This window comes from Anomaloglossus baeobatrachus, chromosome 12, assembly GCF_048569485.1.
Source record: "Anomaloglossus baeobatrachus isolate aAnoBae1 chromosome 12, aAnoBae1.hap1, whole genome shotgun sequence".
NCBI classification, from domain to species: Eukaryota; Metazoa; Chordata; class Amphibia; order Anura; family Aromobatidae; genus Anomaloglossus; species Anomaloglossus baeobatrachus.
The window spans coordinates 2,099,468-2,119,514 of NC_134364.1; the positions used below are offsets into that span (position 1 = coordinate 2,099,468).

General features: G+C 52.0%; 1 protein-coding gene across 7 annotated transcripts in view; it reads right to left on the reverse strand.

Annotated features, from left to right (window-relative positions):
- ANGEL1 (angel homolog 1) overlaps window positions 1–20,047 on the reverse strand; it is a 42,442-nt gene that overhangs the window by 2,785 nt on the left and 19,610 nt on the right. For 6 of the 7 annotated variants that reach the window (XM_075330558.1, XM_075330559.1, XM_075330557.1 and 3 more), the window contains 4 exons: window positions 4,971–5,251; window positions 4,689–4,897; window positions 4,469–4,538; window positions 3,820–4,386 (listed from right to left, as the gene is read on the reverse strand). In XM_075330558.1, the coding sequence (XP_075186673.1) occupies window positions 3,820–4,386; window positions 4,469–4,538; window positions 4,689–4,897; window positions 4,971–5,208 (1,084 nt within the window). In that variant the 5' untranslated portion in view covers window positions 5,209–5,251. The remainder of the gene's footprint in view (window positions 1–3,819; window positions 4,387–4,468; window positions 4,539–4,688; window positions 4,898–4,970; window positions 5,252–20,047) is intronic. The other variant, XM_075330563.1, reaches the window with a different exon arrangement.

The following is a 20,047-nucleotide window of genomic DNA, read 5'->3' on the forward strand; positions in this document are numbered from 1 at the left end:
ACACGGCCTCACATTCTGGAGCCGCTCTGCCTCCATTATTGTCACACGCGGCCTCACATTCTAGAGCCGCTCTGCCTCCATTATTATCACACACGGCCTCACATTCTGGAGCCGCTCTGCCTCCGTTATCACACACGGCCTCACATTCTGGAGCCGCTCTGCCTCCGTTATTATCACACACGACCTCACATTCTGGAGCCGCTCTGCCTCCGTTATCACACACGGCCTCACATTCTGGAGCCGCTCTGCCTCAGTTATTATCACACACGACCTCACATTCTGGAGCCGCTCTGCCTCCATTATCACACGCGGCCTCACATTCTGGAGCCGCTCTGCTTCCATTATTATCACACACGGCCTCACATTCTGGAGCCGCTCTGCCTCCATTATTGTCACACACGGCCTCACATTCTAGAGCCGCTCTGCCTCCATTATTATCACACACGGCCTCACATTCTGGAGCCGCTCTGCCCCCGTTACTGTCACACACGACCTCACATTCTGGAGCCGCTCTGCCTGCGTTATCACACACGGCCTCACATTCTGGAGCCGCTCTGCCTCCGTTATCACACACGGCCTCACATTCTGGAGCCGCTCTGCCCCCGTTACTGTCACATGCGGCCTCACATTCTGGAGCCGCTCTGCCTCCATTATTATCACACACGGCCTCACATTCTAGAGCCGCTCTGCCTCCATTATTATCACACACAGCCTCACATTCTGGAGCCGCTCTGCCTCCGTTATTATCACACACGACCTCACATTCTGGAGCCGCTCTGCCTCCGTTATTATCACACACAACCTCACATTCTGGAGCCGCTCTGCCTCCGTTATCACACACGGCCTCACATTCTGGAGCCGCTCTGCCTCCATTATCACACGCGGCCTCACATTCTGGAGCCGCTCTGCCTCCATTATTATCACACGGCCTCACATTCTGAAGCCGCTCTGCCTCCATTATTATCACACACGGCCTCACATTCTGGAGCCTCTCTGCCTCCATTATTATCACACGGCCTCACATTCTGGAGCCGCTCTGCCTCCATTATTATCACACGGCCTCACATTCTGGAGCCGCTCTGCCTCCATTATTATCACACGGCCTCACATTCTGGAGCCGCTCTGCCCCCGTTATCACACACGGCCTCACATTCTGGAGCCGCTCTGCCCCCGTTATCACACACGGCCTCACATTCTGGAGCCGCTCTGCCTCCATTATAATCACACACACGGCCTCACATTCTGGAGCCGCTCTGCCTCCATTATTATCACACACGGCCTCACATTCTGGAGCCGCTCTGCCTCCATTATTATCACACACGGCCTCACATTCTGGAGCCGCTCTGCCTCCATTATTATCACACACGGCCTCACATTCTGGAGCCGCTCTGCCTCCATTATTATCACACACGGCCTCACATTCTGGAGCCGCTCTGCCTCCATTATTATCACACACGGCCTCACATTCTGGAGCCGCTCTGCCTCCATTATTATCATACACGGCCTCACATTCTGGAGCCGCTCTGCCTCAGTTATCACACGCGGCCTCACATTCTGGAGCCGCTCTGCCTCCATTATTATCACACACGGCCTCACATTCTGGAGCCGCTCTGCCTCCATTATTATCACACACGACCTCACATTCTGGAGCCGCTCTGCCTCCATTATTATCACACACGGCCTCACATTCTGGAGCCGCTCTGCCTCCATTATTATCACACACGACCTCACATTCTGAAGCCGCTCTGCCTCCGTTATCACACACGGCCTCACATTCTGGAGCCGCTCTGCTTCCGTTATTATCACACGCGGCCTCACATTCTGGAGCCGCTCTGCCTCCGTTATCACACGCGGCCTCACATTCTGGAGCCGCTCTGCCTCCATTATTATCACATGCGGCCTCACATTCTGGAGCCGCTCTGCCTCCATTATTATCACACACGGCCTCACATTCTGGAGCCGCTCTGCCTCCATTATTATCACACACGGCCTCACATTCTGGAGCCGCTCTGCCTCCATTATTGTCACACACGGCCTCACATTCTAGAGCCGCTCTGCCTCCGTTATCACACACAGCCTCACATTCTGGAGCCGCTCTGCCTCCATTATTATCACACACGGCCTCACATTCTGGAGCCGCTCTGCCTCAGTTATCACACACGGCCTCACATTCTGGAGCCGCTCTGCCTCCATTATTATCACACGCGGCCTCACATTCTGGAGCCGCTCTGCCTCCATTATTATCACATGCGGCCTCACATTCTGGAGCCGCTCTGCCTCCATTATTATCACACACGGCCTCACATTCTGGAGCCGCTCTGCCTCCATTATTGTCACACACGGCCTCACATTCTAGAGCCGCTCTGCCTCCGTTATCACACACAGCCTCACATTCTGGAGCCGCTCTGCCTCCATTATTATCACACACGGCCTCACATTCTGGAGCCGCTCTGCCTCAGTTATCACACGGCCTCAGTAACGGAGGCAGAGCGGCTCCAGAATGTGTCACACACGGCCTCACATTCTAGAGCCGCTCTGCCTCCGTTATCACACACGGCCTCACATTCTGGAGCCGCTCTGCCTCCGTTATTATCACACACGGCCTCACATTCTGGAGCCGCTCTGCCTCCATTATCACACACGGCCTCACATTCTGGAGCCGCTCTGTCTACGTTATCACACGCGGCCTCACATTCTGGAGCCGCTCTGCCTCCATTATTATCACATGCGGCCTCACATTCTGGAGCCGCTCTGCCTCCATTATTATCACACACGGCCTCACATTCTGGAGCCGCTCTGCCTCCGTTACTGTCACACACGGCCTCACATTCTGGAGCCGCTCTGCCCCCGTTACTGTCACACACGGCCTCACATTCTGGAGCCGCTCTGCCTCCGTTATTGTCACACACGGCCTCACATTCTGGAGCCGCTCTCCCTCCGTTATTGTTGGACACAGCCTCAAATTTCAAGCCCACTCCGTACATTACTATTGAACACGACCTTACATTGCGGAGCCGCTCTGCCCCAGTTACTATCGGACACGACCTTACGTTCCGGAGCCGCTCTGCCCCAGTTACTATTGGACACGACCTTACGTTCCGGAGCCGCTCTGCCCCAGTTACTATCGGACACGACCTTACGTTCCGGAGCCGCTCTGCCCCAGTTACTATTGGACACGACCTTACGTTCCGGAGCCGCTCTGCCCCAGTTACTATCGGACACGACCTTACGTTCCGGAGCCGCTCTGCCCCAGTTACTATTGAACACAACCTTACGTTCCGGAGCCGCTCTGCCTCCGTTATTGTCGGACACAGCCTCAAATTTCAGGCCCACTCCGTACATTACTATTGAACACGACCTTACATTCCGGAGCCGCTCTGCCCCAGTTACTATTGGACACGACCTTACGTTCCGGAGCCGCTCTGCACCAGTTACTATCGAACACGACCTTACATTGCGGAGCCGCTCTGCCCCAATTACTATTGGACACGACCTTACGTTCCGGAGCCACTCTGCCCCAGTTACTATTGGACACGACCTTACGTTCTGGAGCCGCTCTGCCCCAGTTACTATCAAACACGACCTTACGTTCCGGAGCCGCTCTGCCCTAGTTACTATTGAACACAACCTTACGTTCCGGAGCCGCTCTGCCCCAGTTACTATTGGACACGACCTTACGTTCCGGAGCCGCTCTGCCCCAGTTACTATTGGACACGACCTTGCGTTCCGGAGCCGCTATGCCCCAGTTACTATTGGACACGACCTTACGTTCCGGAGCCGCTCTGCCCCAGTTACTATTGGACACGACTAGCTCCTTACCTTTCACCTGTGCTGCCGAGTGAGTGATGTACTGACAGCGGCCATTGATGCCCAGGAAGTCCGGCCACAGCGGGGAGGACAGAAGCCTTGGATTGGGGGTTGGGCAGTATCGCTCCTGCCCTGACACTTTCCAGCAGGGCAGACCACTGTAGTTGAGGACCCCATTGTGCAGCAGCTGGTAAAGCACAGAGTCCGGTGTGGCGTTCAGGTCTCCGCACAATATGATTGGCCAGTGAGAACCGTCAGGACTGCGGGAGAGTTTCTCCACCTCTGCCAGAAGAAGTGCTAGCTGTGCCAGTTTAATGTCCCCCCTCCGGGGATTGTAGAGCAGGTGGGTATTGGCCACGCACAGCGGGGCAGGAGCAGCCCGGCCATCTCCAGTCCCCTCAGGAAGCCGCGGCTGCAGCAGTAGGACCAGTCCCACATTATCGCGGTTTAAGACATCAATTGCAGGACGGAAAAATTCAACCGGACTCTCGGCCAGCAGTGTGAAGCGCTCAGCCTTGAAGCAAGTGCAGCAGCCATCAGTCTTCCTGCCCGTCCTCCGCTTGTAGTGACAGCTGTAGCCTGCAGGGGGAGACAAAGCGCCCGTCACCTTCACACTGCGCAGTGCTCCTGGGCCTGACGTACAACAGCGCAGACACATTACCCAGTGCGCTGAGGATCGGCTCCACCTGCGCACGATAATGGTCATCCTGCACCTCCTGAAGACAGAGGACCTGAGGAAAAGCAGACCGTGAAACACCCCGAACCCACCAGGGGGCAGTACACACAGGGCATGTACAGTGGGGGAGGGGAGAACAAAACGACAGTGACAACCCAGACCCTCACTCTAAGCCCGACCCATATTCGGGGGTCTGCTGACTCACGTCGGCCTCCCAGTGCTGCAGCTCCTGCAGAATGTACGGCCAGCGGTAGTCCCAACCAAGGATTGTGGGGCTGCAGTGGGGGTACAGCTGGGGGTTCTGATCCAACAGGTCCTGGGACAGGATGTTGTATGATAGGACAGCAAAGTCAAACTGCTGCTCATCAGGGAGCGGGGGTCCGCACAGGTCCTGCCAGTCCCTCCACAGGAGCTCTGCTTACAAAACAGGAGAAGATGAGTCCACACAAGTTACCAGCAAATTCTGACCTCCCGCGCCCCCACTGACCGTGGTACATGACCGGCGGAGGGAGGGTCCGCTCCAGGTCTCCCATCCCCCACTTGCCATCTTCCTTGTTGCACAGCATCCATTCCACCACTGCCGAATCCTCCTGCCATGTGCTGCCCTCTATAGGTGGGGGGGCTGACTGCACATCTTTGGAGGTCTTCTCCACCTCATCCCCGGAAGCAGCTTTTGGAGACGACCCCAGGACCCCTCCACTAATCCAGCTCTCCACATCATCCATGCTATTCTTCGTGCCAGCAGCAACACAAGGCCACAAAGGACACCTGATATGGAAAAAGAGCAAGTGACAGCGGAACGCAAGCCAAAGAGGACATGTGAGAGAAAGGAAAGCGAGTGACAGGGGAACAGGGGCCAAAGAGAACACATGAGAGAAAGGAGAGCGAGTGACAGCGGAACAGGAGCGAAAGAGAACACGTGAGAGAGGAGAGCAAGTGACAGCGGAACAGGGGCCAAAGAGAATACATGAGAGAAAGGAGAGCGAGTGACAGGGGAACGGGGGCCAAAGAGAACACATGAGAGAAAGGAGAGCGAGTGACAGGGGAACGGGGGCCAAAGAGAAGACGTGAGAGAAAGGAGAGCGAGTGACAGCAGAACAGGGGCCAAAGAGAACACATGAGAGAAAGGAGAGCGAGTGACAGCGGAACAGGGGCCAAAGAGAATACATGAGAGAAAGGAGAGCGAGTGACAGGGGAACGGGGGCCAAAGAGAACACATGAGAGAAAGGAGAGCGAGTGACAGGGGAACGGGGGCCAAAGAGAAGACGTGAGAGAAAGGAGAGCGAGTGACAGCAGAACAGGGGCCAAAGAGAACACATGAGAGAAAGGAGAGCGAGTGACAGCGGAACAGGGGCCAAAGAGAATACATGAGAGAAAGGAGAGCGAGTGACAGGGGAACCGGGGCCAAAGAGAACACATGAGAGAAAGGAGAGCGAGTGACAGGGGAACGGGGGCCAAAGAGAAGACGTGAGAGAAAGGAGAGCGAGTGACAGCAGAACAGGGGCCAAAGAGAACACGTGAGAGAAAGTAGAGCGAGTGACAGGGGAACGGGGGCCAAAGAGAATACGTGAGAAAAAGGAGAGCAAGTGACAGGGGAACAGGGGCCAAAGAGAATACATGAGAGAAAGGAGAGCAAGTGACAACAGAACATGGGCCAAAGAGAACACATGAGAGAAAGGAGAGCGAGTGACAGCGGAACAGGGGCCAAAGAGAACACGTGAGAGAAAGGAGAGCGAGTGTCAGCGGAACAGGAGCGAAAGAGAACACGTGAGAGAGGAGAGCAAGTGACAGGGGAACGGGGGCCAAAGAGAATACATGAGAGAAAGGAGAGCGAGTGACAGCAGAACAGGAGCGAAAGAGAACACATGAGAGAAAGGAGAGCGAGTGACAGGGGAACGGGGGCCAAAGAGAACACGTGAGAGAAAGGAGAGCGAGTGACAGCAGAACAGGGGCCAAAGAGAACACATGAGAGAAAGGAGAGCGAGTGACAGCAGAACAGGGGCCAAAGAGAATACGTGAGAGAAAGTAGAGCGAGTGACAGCGGAACGGGGGCCAAAGAGAACACGTGAGAGAAAGGAGAGCGAGTGACAACAGAACAGGAGCCAAAGAGAACACATGAGAGAAAGGAGAGCGAGTGACAATAGAACATGGGCCAAAGAGAACACATGAGAGAAAGGAGAGCGAGTGACAGCGGAACAGGGGCCAAAGAGAACACATGAGAGAAAGGAGAGCGAGTGACAGCAGAACAGGGGCCAAAGAGAATACGTGAGAGAAAGTAGAGCGAGTGACAGCGGAACGGGGGCCAAAGAGAACACGTGAGAGAAAGGAGAGCGAGTGACAACAGAACAGGAGCCAAAGAGAACACATGAGAGAAAGGAGAGCGAGTGACAATAGAACATGGGCCAAAGAGAACACATGAGAGAAAGGAGAGCGAGTGACAACAGAACGGGGGCCAAAGAGAACACATGAGAAAAAGGAGAGCGAGTGACAACAGAACGGGGCCAAAGAGAACACATGAGAGAAAGGAGAGCGAGTGACAACAGAACGGGGCCAAAGAGAACACATGAGAGAAAGGAGAGCGAGTGACAACAGAACGGGGGCCAAAGAGAACACATGAGAGAAAGGAGAGCGAGAGACAACAGAAAGGGGGCCAAAGAGAAGACGTGTGAGAAAGGAGAGCGAGTGACAGCAGAACATGGGCCAAAGAGAAGACGTGTGAGAAAGGAGAGCGAGTGACAGCAGAACATGGGCCTAAGAGAAGACGTGTGAGAAAGGAGAGCGAGTGACAACAGAACATGGGCCAAAGAGAAGACGTGTGAGAAAGGAGAGCGAGTGACAACAGAACATGGGCCAAAGAGAAGACGTGTGAGAAAGGAGAGCGAATGACAACAGAACATGGGCCTAAGAGAAGACGTGTGAGAAAGGAGAGCGAGTGACAGTATCCCGGGGAGAGAGAAAATGACAGAGGGAGAACGAGTGACAGCGGGCTCAGAGAGGAAGGTGAGTGAGAGACAGTTGCATGGCGACCAAAGAGGACGTCTGAGCAGGGAGGAGAGTGAGTGAAATACATACGTCACTTGTAAATACGTCACACGTCCATACGTCACCTGTAAATACGTCACACGTCCATACGTCACACGTCCATGCGTCACCTGTACATACGTCACACGTCCATACGTCACCTGTACATATGTCACACGTCACCTGAACATATGTCACACGTCCATACGTCACCTGTACACACGTCACACGTCCATACGTCACCTGTACACACGTCACACGTCCATACGTCACCTGTACACACGTCACACGTCCATACGTCACCTGTACACACGTCACACGTCCATACGTCACCTGTACACACGTCACACGTCCATACGTCACCTGTACACACGTCACACGTCCATACGTCACCTGTACACACGTCACACGTCCATACGTCACCTGTACACACGTCACACGTCCATACGTCACCTGTACACACGTCACACGTCCATACGTCCATACGTCACCTGTACACACGTCACACGTCCATACGTCACCTGTACACACGTCACACGTCCATACGTCACCTGTACACACGTCACACGTCCATACGTCACCTGTACACACGTCACACGTCCATACGTCACCTGTACACACGTCCATACATCACCTGTACATACGTCACTTGTACATACAGTGCCTACAAGTAGTATTCAACCCCCTGCAGATTTAGCAGGTTTACACATTCGGAATTAACTTGGCATTGTGACATTTGGACTGTAGATCAGCCTGGAAGTGTGAAATGCAGCGAAAAAGAATGTTATTTCTTTTTTTATTTTTTTTTTTTTTTTAAATTGTGGAAAGTTTATTCAGAGGGTCATTTATTATTCAACCCCTCAAACCACAAGAATTCTGTTTGGTTCCCCTAAAGTATTAAGAAGTATTTCAGGCACAAAGAACAATGAGCTTCACATGTTTGGATTAATTATCTCTTTTTCCAGCCTTTTCTGACAAATTAAGACCCTCCCCAAACTTGTGAACAGCACTCATACTTGGTCAACATGGGAAAGACAAAGGAGCATTCCAAGGCCATCAGAGACAAGATCGTGGAGGGTCACAAGGCTGGCAAGGGGTACAAAACCCTTTCCAAGGAGTTGGGCCTACCTATCTCCACTGTTGGGAGCATCATCCGGAAGTGAAAGGCTTATGGAACTACTGTTAGCCTTCCACGGCCTGGACAGCCTTTGAAAGTTTCCACCCGTGCCGAGGCCAAGCTTGTCCGAAGAGTCAAGGCTAACCCAAGGACAACAAGGAAGGAGCTCCTGGAAGATCTCATGGCAGTGGGGACATTGGTTTCAGTCAATACCATAAGTAACATACTCCACCGCAATGGTCTCCGTTCCAGACGAGCCCGTAAGGTACCTTTACTTTCAAAGCGTCATGTCAAGGCTCGTCTACAGTTTGCTCATGATCACTTGGAGGGCTCAGACAGACTGGTTCAAGGTTCTCTTGTCTGATGAGACCAAGATCGAGATCTTTGGTGCCAACCACACACGTGACATTTGGAGACTGGATGGCACTGCATAGGACCCCAAGAATACCATCCCTACAGTCAAGCATGGTGGTGGCAGCATCATGCTGTGGGGCTGTTTCTCAGCCAAGGGGCCTGGCCATCTGGTCCGCATCCATGGAAAGATGGATAGCACGGCCTACCTGGAGATTTTGGCCAAGAACCTCCGCTCCTCCATCAAGGATCTTAAGATGGGTCGTCATTTCATCTTCCAACAAGACAACGACCCAAAGCACACAGCCAAGAAAACCAAGGCCTGGTTCAAGAGGGAAAAATAAGAATTATTCTTACCGTTAATTCGGTTTCTAGGACCTTCCACGACAGCATAGGAGGTTGTCTCTCCACGCCCTAATTGGGACAGGAAGCACAAGAGGTTAAAAGGACCCTCCCACCTCCCATAGCCAGTGTCTTACAAAGAACCCATAGCATATGAGAAGTACAAACACATCCAGGAATATCGAGGATAAGGGAGGGAATTACGTGCTGTCGTGGAAGGTCCTAGAAACCGAATTAACGGTAAGAATAATTCTTATTTCTCTAGTCCCTTCCACGACAGCATAGGAGGAATACCAACGAACTGATACCTAGGGGGGGGGACCACAGCCTGCAGGACCTTCCTGCCAAAAGCCAAATCCCTGTTGGAATCCAGATCCAAACGATAATGCTTCGTGGAAGTATGGAGGGAAGACCACGTAGCCGCCTTGCAGATCTGCTCAGGAGAAGCCCCTGCCCGTTCAGCCCAGGAGACAGAGGTAGCCCTGGTGGAATGCGCCGTAAATCCGGTAGGCGGAGATAGATGCTGATCGAGGTAGGCGTCTCTAATGGCCCGCACAATCCAGTTGGCGACGGTACTCTTAGCCACTTTCCTGCCCTTATTTCGACCAAAGGGCTGGATAAACAGGTTATGATCAAGACGCCAAGGTGCAGTAACATCCAGGTAGTGCAACACTGTCCGACGAACGTCCAAAGAATGAAACACTTCCTCACCCGGAGTCCTAGGATGCTGACAGAAGGAAGGCAGGACGATGGACTGAGGACTGTGAAAATCTGAAACCACTTTGGGAAGGAAGGAAGGGTCCAGCTGAAAGACAATGCTGTCATCTCTGACAGTCAGGTAAGGCTCCCGAATAGACAATGCTTGAAGATCCCCGACTCTACGAGTAGACGTAATAGCCACGAGAAAGGCAGTCTTGTGAGAAAGAGAACGGATGTTACAGGAGGACAGCGGCTCAAAGGGTGACTGAGATAGTCCGGTAAGGACCACATTGAGATCCCAGCAAGGCGTCAGGACCCTCTGTCGCGGACAGAGCCTACTAGCGGACACAAAAATGGCGGATCCAGCTATGATCTGCCAGAGCCGTGTCAAAGACTGCACTGAGTGCCGAGACCTGTACCTTCAGGGTGCTAGGCCGAAGGCCTAGGTCCAATGCACTCTGGAGGAAGTCTAGAATCTGCGCAACGTTAGGCTGGAGCGGGTCAGGAGGCCGAGAACCACACCAGGAGGAAAATCGCATCCAGATTTTATTGTAAATACTATTAGTCACCGGTTTACGGTTCTTCTGTAGAGTAGCCACGACCTTGTCAGAAAGTCCCTGGGCCTTCAGTGCCCGGGCCTCAGAAGCCAGGCAGCCAATTTGAGTTTCTGGGGGTCCGGATGGAAAATCGGACCCTGAGACAGTAAACTGGGGTCTGAACCCAGGAGGGCCGGTCCATCGATCCCGAGCATCAGGATCAGGCTGTACCAACTCCTCCGAGGCCACAGAGGAGCTACCAGGATAGTTGTGGCTCCGTCGTCTGATCTTCCTCAGGGTCCGTGCGAGAAGAGGAAGTGGGGGGAAAGCGTAGGCGAGGTAAAAGGACCAATCGTGGCAGAAGGCGTCCACCCCCAACGCCTTGTCCCGAGGGTTCAGGGAGAAATATGTTGCGACCTTGCGATTTCCTGCCGAAGCAAAGAGGTCCACCTCTGGAGTACCCCACCTTGCCACCAGAGAGCAGAACACCGCTTGATCCAGACTCCATTCCCCTGGGTGAACATCCCGACGACTCAGGAAATCTGCCTGAAGGTTTAGGGATCCCTTTAGATGGACTGCAGAAAGGGATAGCAGGGACCGTTCTGCCCAGTGGAAGATCCGGGAGGACACAGACTTCAGGGCGCCTGATCGTGTACTGCCCTGATGGCGGAGATGTGCCACTGTGGTGACATTGTCCGAGTAGACCAGGACGTGAGAGTCCCGGACGAGATCCTGAGCCGCAAGGAGGGCTTCCCTGACTGCCCTGAGCTCCCGGTAGTAGGAGGATTGGGAGCTGACATATGGACTCCAGTAGGGGGAGAGAAGCTCTGCGTCACTGATGAGTAGGTGCTCTGGGGTAAAAATATATACATATAGAAGAAATTACCCCGGCACACTACAACTCCCAGAAAAAGGCAAGATGCAGTAATTAAGTTTGCAAATTTTCTTTATTTATTTATCAGGTTCTTAAATGTATTTCAGAGTAAATGAATTTGGTCCAAAAAAAACTGGACGTTTCGTCCCCAGGCCTTCGTCACAATGGACTATTATCATGCAATATCAAATGCACGCAGACACTCAGCTAAGAAGCTGATAATTATAGAAATGCATGGATTCTCATATGTACTTCACTGTGTTGGCTTGCATATCATAAGGTAATACGAAAAAATGCGTCAGGGGCACTTAGTGCCAGCACAAGGGCTCTATGCTGGATATTATAATCAATGGTGCTATGGAATCAGACCTTGATAAAAAAGAATCATACCTTATGCTAGAGACCACAGAAAGGAGAAAAATATATGTATAAAACCATGAGAAGGATTACCTATGTGTATGGTGCCAGATAGGGCCAGCGTGCACTCGGTCACAATAGCATAAAGGGATAACCATAAGATGGCGCTTGTTATTGGGTCCTAGTTCCACGTATAGAAGGAACTGCTGAGAGGCGGTGGGATAAGTAAGCTGTAACAGCTGGTGAGCAGACCAGCATATGCTGTGACAGGCTATTCTATGATGTCTGGCACAAAAGGAGGGATGAAGCCGGTGGAACCGGAGGGGAAAGCTGCCCGTACCAAACCGCCGCTGGACGTGTGTTGTGTAAAGACTCCTGCACAGTGCATATGCTGGTCTGCTCACCAGCTGTTACAGCTTACTTATCCCACCGCCTCTCAGCAGTTCCTTCTATATGTGGAACTAGGACCCAATAACAAGCGCCATCTTATGGTTATCCCTTTATGCTATTGTGACCGAGTGCACGCTGGCCCTATCTGGCACCATACACATAGGTAATCCTTCTCATGGTTTTATACATATATTTTTCTCCTTTCTGTGGTCTCTAGCATAAGGTATGATTCTTTTTATCAAGGTCTGATTCCATAGCACCATTGATTATAATATCCAGCATAGAGCCCTTGTGCTGGCACTAAGTGCCCCTGACACATTTTTCGTATTACCTTATGATATGCAAGCCAACACAGTGAAGTACATATGAGAATCCATGCATTTCTATAATTATCAGCTTCTTAGCTGAGTGTCTGCGTGCATTTGATATTGCATGATAATAGTCCATTGTGACGAAGGCCTGGGGCCGAAACGTCCAGTTTTTTTTGGACCAAATTCATTTACTCTGAAAGACATTTAAGAACCTGATAAATAAATAAAGAAAATTTGCAAACTTAATTACTGCATCTTGCCTTTTTCTGGGAGTTGTAGTGTGCCGGGGTTATTTCTTCTATATAGACATAAGGACTCCAGACCCCCTGAAATGGGGAGTTTGCCACCATAGCACCCCATCCCCGCAGGCTGGCATCGGTTGTTAGTGTAACCAGGGGCGTCTGAGTCCAGGCAACCCCCACCTTCAGGTTGTTGGGGCGCAGCCACCAGAGAAGGAATGAGGAGACGGTCCCCGAGAGGCTAAACAGTCTGTTCAGGGAGGACGGGAGTCTGTCACAATGCGCCAGGATATGATCCTGTAGACACCGAGAGTGGGCCTGAGCCCATCTGACTGAGGGAATGCAGGACGTCATAGAACCTAGAGCCGACATAGCCGCTCGAAGGGTCGGGAGAGCCTGACGGCGAAGCTTTGAGATTTTGGCTAGCAGGGCCAACTTGTGGCCCTCCGGGAGAAAGGATGCCTGCCTGTCGGAGTCCAGCAGCACTCCGAGAAACTGCAGAGTGGAGGAGGGGTGCAACTGTGATTTCTTGAGATTGGGGATCCATCCCAAGGACCGAAGAATGCCTAAAGACTTTTCCACATGGCTCCGGAGGGTTGGAGCAGAGGGAGCTATGAGAAGAAAGTCGTCCAAATATGGAACCAGACAGATACCCTGCAATCGTATGAAGGCGACCACCTCTGCCATGATCTTTGAAAAGATCCTTGGAGCCGAGGAGATCCCGAAGGGAAGTGCATTGAATTGGAAATGAAGCACTTCCTCCCCGTGTAGAACCGCAAACTTGAGGTATTGCCTGTGACACGGATGGATGGGCACATGGAAGTAGGCGTCCTTCAGATCTATGGAGGCCATCTGGTGGTGCAGACCTATCAGTGGAATAGCCGATTTCACGGACTCCATCTTGAAACGCCGGTACCTGACCTGCCGGTTGAGACGCCGTAGATTGATGATAATCTGGACGTCGCCAGACGGCTTTCTCACAAGGAAGAGACGGGAGTAGTGGTCTATCCCTTCTTCTTGACTCGGGACTGGGGAAACGACCCCCGAGTGCATTAGCTCCTGAATCTTTGCGTACAGTAGGGCCTGCGAACCCTGCGACGCCAGAGCCGTGACTCGGAGACCCGGAAGAGGGGGGGAGATGAATTCTATTAAGAGACCCTCTGAGACGATCTTCAGAACCCATTGGCAGGAGGTGATGGACCGCCACTGGGGAAGAAACGCCGAGAGTCGTCCCCCCACCCGAGCCGAGTCACGGTTTGTCCTGCTGAGGACGTTGTTGATGGGGAGGGATGAGGATGTTTCTCCCTCTACCCTTAGGATAGCTCCACCGGCCCGCCTTCCCTTTCCCTCTGGGCTGGGAGGCCCGAGGCATCGAGGGACGAAAGGACCGCTTCCTGGGGGGTCTAGGATCTGGCCTTACGATCATTCGCCTTGTCCAGAATATCATCCAGGGCAGGCCCAAACACCAAATCCCCTTTAAACGGAAGGGAGCAAAGTCTCATTTTGGAGGTGGAGTCTCCACTCCAGGCCTTAAGCCAGAGGGCACGTCTGGCAGAGTTAGATAGAACCGAGGTCCTGGCAGCCAGGCGGACTGATTCCACCGAGGTATCCGCCAAAAAACTGGTAGCCTTCCTAAGTAAGGGAAGGGATTCCAGCAACTCATCCCGAGGGATACCCTGGGAAATATGAGCCTCCATCTGGTCTAGCCACCTAAGTAGGGACCGGGAGACACAAGTGGAGGCAATGTTGGCCTGAACGGTAGAAGACGATGCCTCCCAGGATCGCTTCATGAGGCCCTCGACCTTCCTATCCATCTGATCTCTAAGCTGGGAAGTATCTTCAAAGGGAAGCGCCGTTTGTTTAGCTACCCTGGCCACCTGTACATCTACTTTGGGGACCTCCCAATGCAACCCAGAAGTCTCCAGAGGAAACCGGCGCCTGGGGTCACTCCGGAAACGCTTCTCAGGAAATTCCCATTCCTGAGAGACAATATCCAGAATATTGGCATGAACCGGAAACCCTAATTGTTTGACGGTTTTCAGGCCAGCAAACATTTCATCCTGGACTGAGGGAAGAGCCTGCACTTCCTCTAACCCCATAGTGCTCCGAACCGCCCCAATAAGATCCCCCAAATCTTCTGAGGGAAAAAGGAAGGACTGGTCAGACCTCCCGGAGGAAGAACCTTCATCGGGACCCTCCGAGGCGGCATCAGCATCCTCATGATCAGACGGGGCTGACTGGAGTTTCCTTTTCTTTGGGGGGGAAGGGCCAGGAGCAGGGAGGGAGGCTAGTGAGGCCTGAATCTCCTGCTTCATCATGGACCGTAGTTCGTCTACCAGGGACGGTTGTTCAGCTCTAATAATCTGGTCCGTACACTGTTGGCAAAGCTTCTTATCCCAGACTGCAGGGAGCTTTTTTTACACAGACTGGACATTTTTTAATCTTTTCAGTCCGTTCATAGCGGTCAGGCTTATCCGGCTTATCGGACTTCTCAGACCTCTCTGACTTCTCACATTTGTCAGATTTCTTCGTGGCCTTGTCCTCCTGGAAAACACAGACCAGAAGGAGCCATAAATACCAGCCTGAGACCATGCATGAGGGACCACCCCCCTCCGTACTTACTGTGGCAGGGGGAACACTGGGCTCTGCAGTTGCAGCTGCAGGGGAAGACATGGCAGGGAGCACAGCAGAAATCCTTACCATGAGTCTGAAGTCTTCAGGGCAGCCTTTATGCAGAAGGGCCTGCCCCCCCCCAGTGACAGGGAACGTTCCCCGCCTCCTGCATCCAGTCCCTGACAGGCCGTGGAAGCGTCGGCGTGTCCTCCACGCTGCCTCCGCGACCGGAAGTGCCCAAACCGGAAGTTCGCTAGACCGGAAGTCCCGCCCGCGGTAGCACTTCCGGATCGCCCAGCAGCGTGCATGCAGGAAGTGGCCGGCGGCTCAGGGAGGACGCCGACCGGGGAGTTACACAGCCTGCATCACCCCAGAGGAGCTCCGGAAGGCTGGAGCAGCGGTTCCCCACAGCGTGAGGGAACAGTAGGGGAGGAGCGGTGAAGGCCCGACCTATACTGCCCGGCTTAAGGTAGGGGAGAAAAAAATAAATAAATAAATAATATATACTGTAGTTCGCCGGCCACCACAGCATAGGAGAAAAATAAAACCTTTCCATGCCCCATGGGGACAGGAAAGACACTGGCTATGGGAGGTGGGAGGGTCCTTTTAAACCTCTTGTGCTTCCTGTCCCAATTAGGGCGTGGAGAGACAACCTCCTATGCTGTCGTGGAAGGGACTAGAGAAAATCAAGGTGTTGCAGTGGCCTAGTCAGTCTCCTGACCTTAACCCAATTGAAAACTTGTGGAAGGAGCTCAAGATTAAAGTCCACATGAGACACCCAAAGAACCTAGATAACTTGGAGAAGATCTGCATGGAGGAGTGGGCCAAGATAACTCCAGAGACCTGTGCCGGCCTGATCAGGTCTTATAAAAGACGATTATTAGCTGTAATTGCAAACAAGGGTTATTCCACAAAATATTAAACCTAGGGGTTGAATAATAATTGACCCACACTTTTATGTTGAAAATGTATTAAAATTTAACTGAGCAACAAAACTTGTTGGTTTGTAAGATTTATGCATCTGTTAATAAATCCTGCTCTTGTTTGAAGTTTTCAGGCTCTAACTTATTTGCATCTTATCAAACCTGCTAAATCTGCAGGGGGTTGAAGACTACTTGTAGGCACTGTATATCTGCAGGGGGTTGAATACTACTTGTAGGCACTGTATATCTGCAGGGGGTTGAAGACTACTTGTAGGCACTGTATATCTGCAGGGGGTTGAATACTACTTGTAGGCACTGTATATCTGCAGGGGGTTGAATACTACTTGTAGGCACTGTATATCTGCAGGGGGTTGAATACTACTTGTAGGCACTGTATATCTGCAGGGGGTTGAAGACTACTTGTAGGCACTGTATATCTGCAGGGGGTTGAATACTACTTGTAGGCACTGTATATCTGCAGGGGGTTGAAGACTACTTGTAGGCACTGTATATCTGCAGGGGGTTGAATACTACTTGTAGGCACTGTATATCTGCAGGGGGTTGAATACTACTTGTAGGCACTGTATATCTGCAGGGGGTTGAAGACTACTTGTAGGCACTGTATATCTGCAGGGGGTTGAAGACTACTTGTAGGCACTGTATATCTGCAGGGGGTTGAAGACTACTTGTAGGCACTGTATATCTGCAGGGGGTTGAATACTACTTGTAGGCACTGTATATCTGCAGGGGGTTGAATACTACTTGTAGGCACTGTATATCTGCAGGGGGTTGAATACTACTTGTAGGCACTGTATATCTGCAGGGGGTTGAATACTACTTGTAGGCACTGTATATCTGCAGGGGGTTGAATACTACGTGTAGGCACTGTATATCTGCAGGGGGTTGAAGACTACTTGTAGGCACTGTATATCTGCAGGGGGTTGAAGACTACTTGTAGGCACTGTATATCTGCAGGGGGTTGAAGACTACTTGTAGGCACTGTATATCTGCAGTGGGTTGAAGACTACTTGTAGGCACTGTATATCTGCAGGGGGTTGAAGACTACTTGTAGGCACTGTATATCTGCAGGGGGTTGAAGACTACTTGTAGGCACTGTACGTCACTTGTACATACATCACTTGTACATACATCACTTGTACATACGTCACACGTCCATACGTCACACGTCCCCTGTACATACGTCACACGTCAGCTGTCCATACGTCACCCGTATATACGTCACATGTCCATACGACACCCGTCACCTGTACATATGTCACCCAGCCATACGGCACCTGTACATACATCACACGTCAGCTGTACATACGTCACCTGTATATACGTGACCGTCCATATGGCACCTGTACATACATCACACGTCACCTATTCATACGTCACACGTCCATACGTCCCCTGTACATACGTCACCTGTATATAAGTCATACGTCCCTACGTCATACGTCACCTGTATATACGTCACACGTCTATACATCACCTGTACATACGTCATACGTCACACGTCACCTGTAAATACGTCACACGTCCATACGTCACCTGTAAATACGTCATACATCACACGTAAATACGTCACCTGTACATATGTCACACATCCATACGTCACCTGTAAATACGTCACACGTCCATACGTCACCTGTACATATGTCACACGTCCATACGTCACCTGTACATACGTCCATACATCACCTGTACATACGTCACTTGTACATACGTCCATACATCACCTGTACATACGTCACTTGTACATACGTCACTTGTACATACGTCACTTGTACATACGTCACTTGTACATACGTCACATGTCACCTGTATATATGTCACACGTCCATACATCACCTGTATATACGTCACACGTCCATACGTCACCTGTATATACGTCACACGTCCATACGTCACCTGTACATACGTCACACGTCCATACGTCACCTGGACATATGTCACACGTCCATACGTCACCTGGACATACGTCACACGTCCATGCGTCACCTGTACACACGTCCATACGTCACCTGTACACACGTCCATACGTCACCTGTACACACGTCCATACGTCACCTGTACACACGTCCATACGTCACCTGTACACACGTCCATACGTCACCTGTACACACGTCACTTGTACATACGTCACTTGTACATACGTCCATACATCACCTGTACATACATCACTTGTACATACGTCACTTGTACATACGTCACTTGTACATACGTCACATGTCACCTGTATATATGTCACACGTCCATACATCACCTGTATATACGTCACACGTCCATACGTCACCTGTACATACGTCACACGTCCATACGTCACACGTCCCTTGTACATACGTCACACGTCCATACATCACCTGCATATACGTCACCTGTATATACGTCACACGTCCATACGTCACACGTCCATACGTCACCTGTACATATGTCACACCTCAGCTGTACATACGTCACCCGTATATACGTCACATGTCCATACGACACCTGTACATACGTCCATACATCACCTGTACATACGTCACTTGTACATACGTCCATACGTCACCTGTACATACGTCACTTGTACATACGTCACTTGTACATACGTCACTTGTACATACGTCACATGTCACCTGTATATATGTCACACGTCCATACATCACCTGTATATACGTCACACGTCCATACGTCACCTGTATATACGTCACACGTCCATACGTCACCTGTACATACGTCACACGTCCATACGTCACCTGGACATATGTCACACGTCCATACGTCACCTGGACATACGTCACACGTCCATGCGTCACCTGTACACACGTCCATACGTCACCTGTACACACGTCCATACGTCACCTGTACACACGTCCATACGTCACCTGTACACACGTCCATACGTCACCTGTACACACGTCCATACGTCACCTGTACACACGTCACTTGTACATACGTCACTTGTACATACGTCCATACATCACCTGTACATACATCACTTGTACATACGTCACTTGTACATACGTCACTTGTACATACGTCACATGTCACCTGTATATATGTCACACGTCCATACATCACCTGTATATACGTCACACGTCCATACGTCACCTGTACATACGTCACACGTCCATACGTCACACGTCCCTTGTACATACGTCACACGTCCATACATCACCTGCATATACGTCACCTGTATATACGTCACACGTCCATACGTCACCTGTACATATGTCACACCTCAGCTGTACATACGTCACCCGTATATACGTCACATGTCCATACGACACCCGTCACCTGTACACATAGCCGGCTTTAGGCATGTGCGAGTTGTGCGGCTGCACAGGGCGCCGGCAGGCAGACATCAAAGGGGGCGCCGCAGGGAGCAGCTGTTTACTTTCACTTTGCTGCTCGCGCCCCTCCCCCTCCTCTGTGCCCTGTGTCTCGTCTCCTCCCGCTCGGCACAGCCTCAGGCAGGGGGCGCCCTCCTCTCCTCTCCCTACACATCCTCCAGCACAGAGCGCCCCTCCTATGTGCCCTGCGTCTCGTCTCCTCCCGCTCGGCACAGCCTCAGGCAGGGGGCGCCCTCCTCTCCTCTCCCTACACATCCTCCAGCACAGAGCGCCCCTCCTATGTGCCCTGCGTCTCGTCTCCTCCCGCTCGGCACAGCCTCAGGCAGGGGGCGCCCTCCTCTCCTCTCCCTACACATCCTCCAGCACAGAGCGCCCCTCCTATGTGCCCTGCGTCTCGTCTCCTCCCGCTCGGCACAGCCTCAGGCAGGGGGCGCCCTCCTCTCCTCTCCCTAC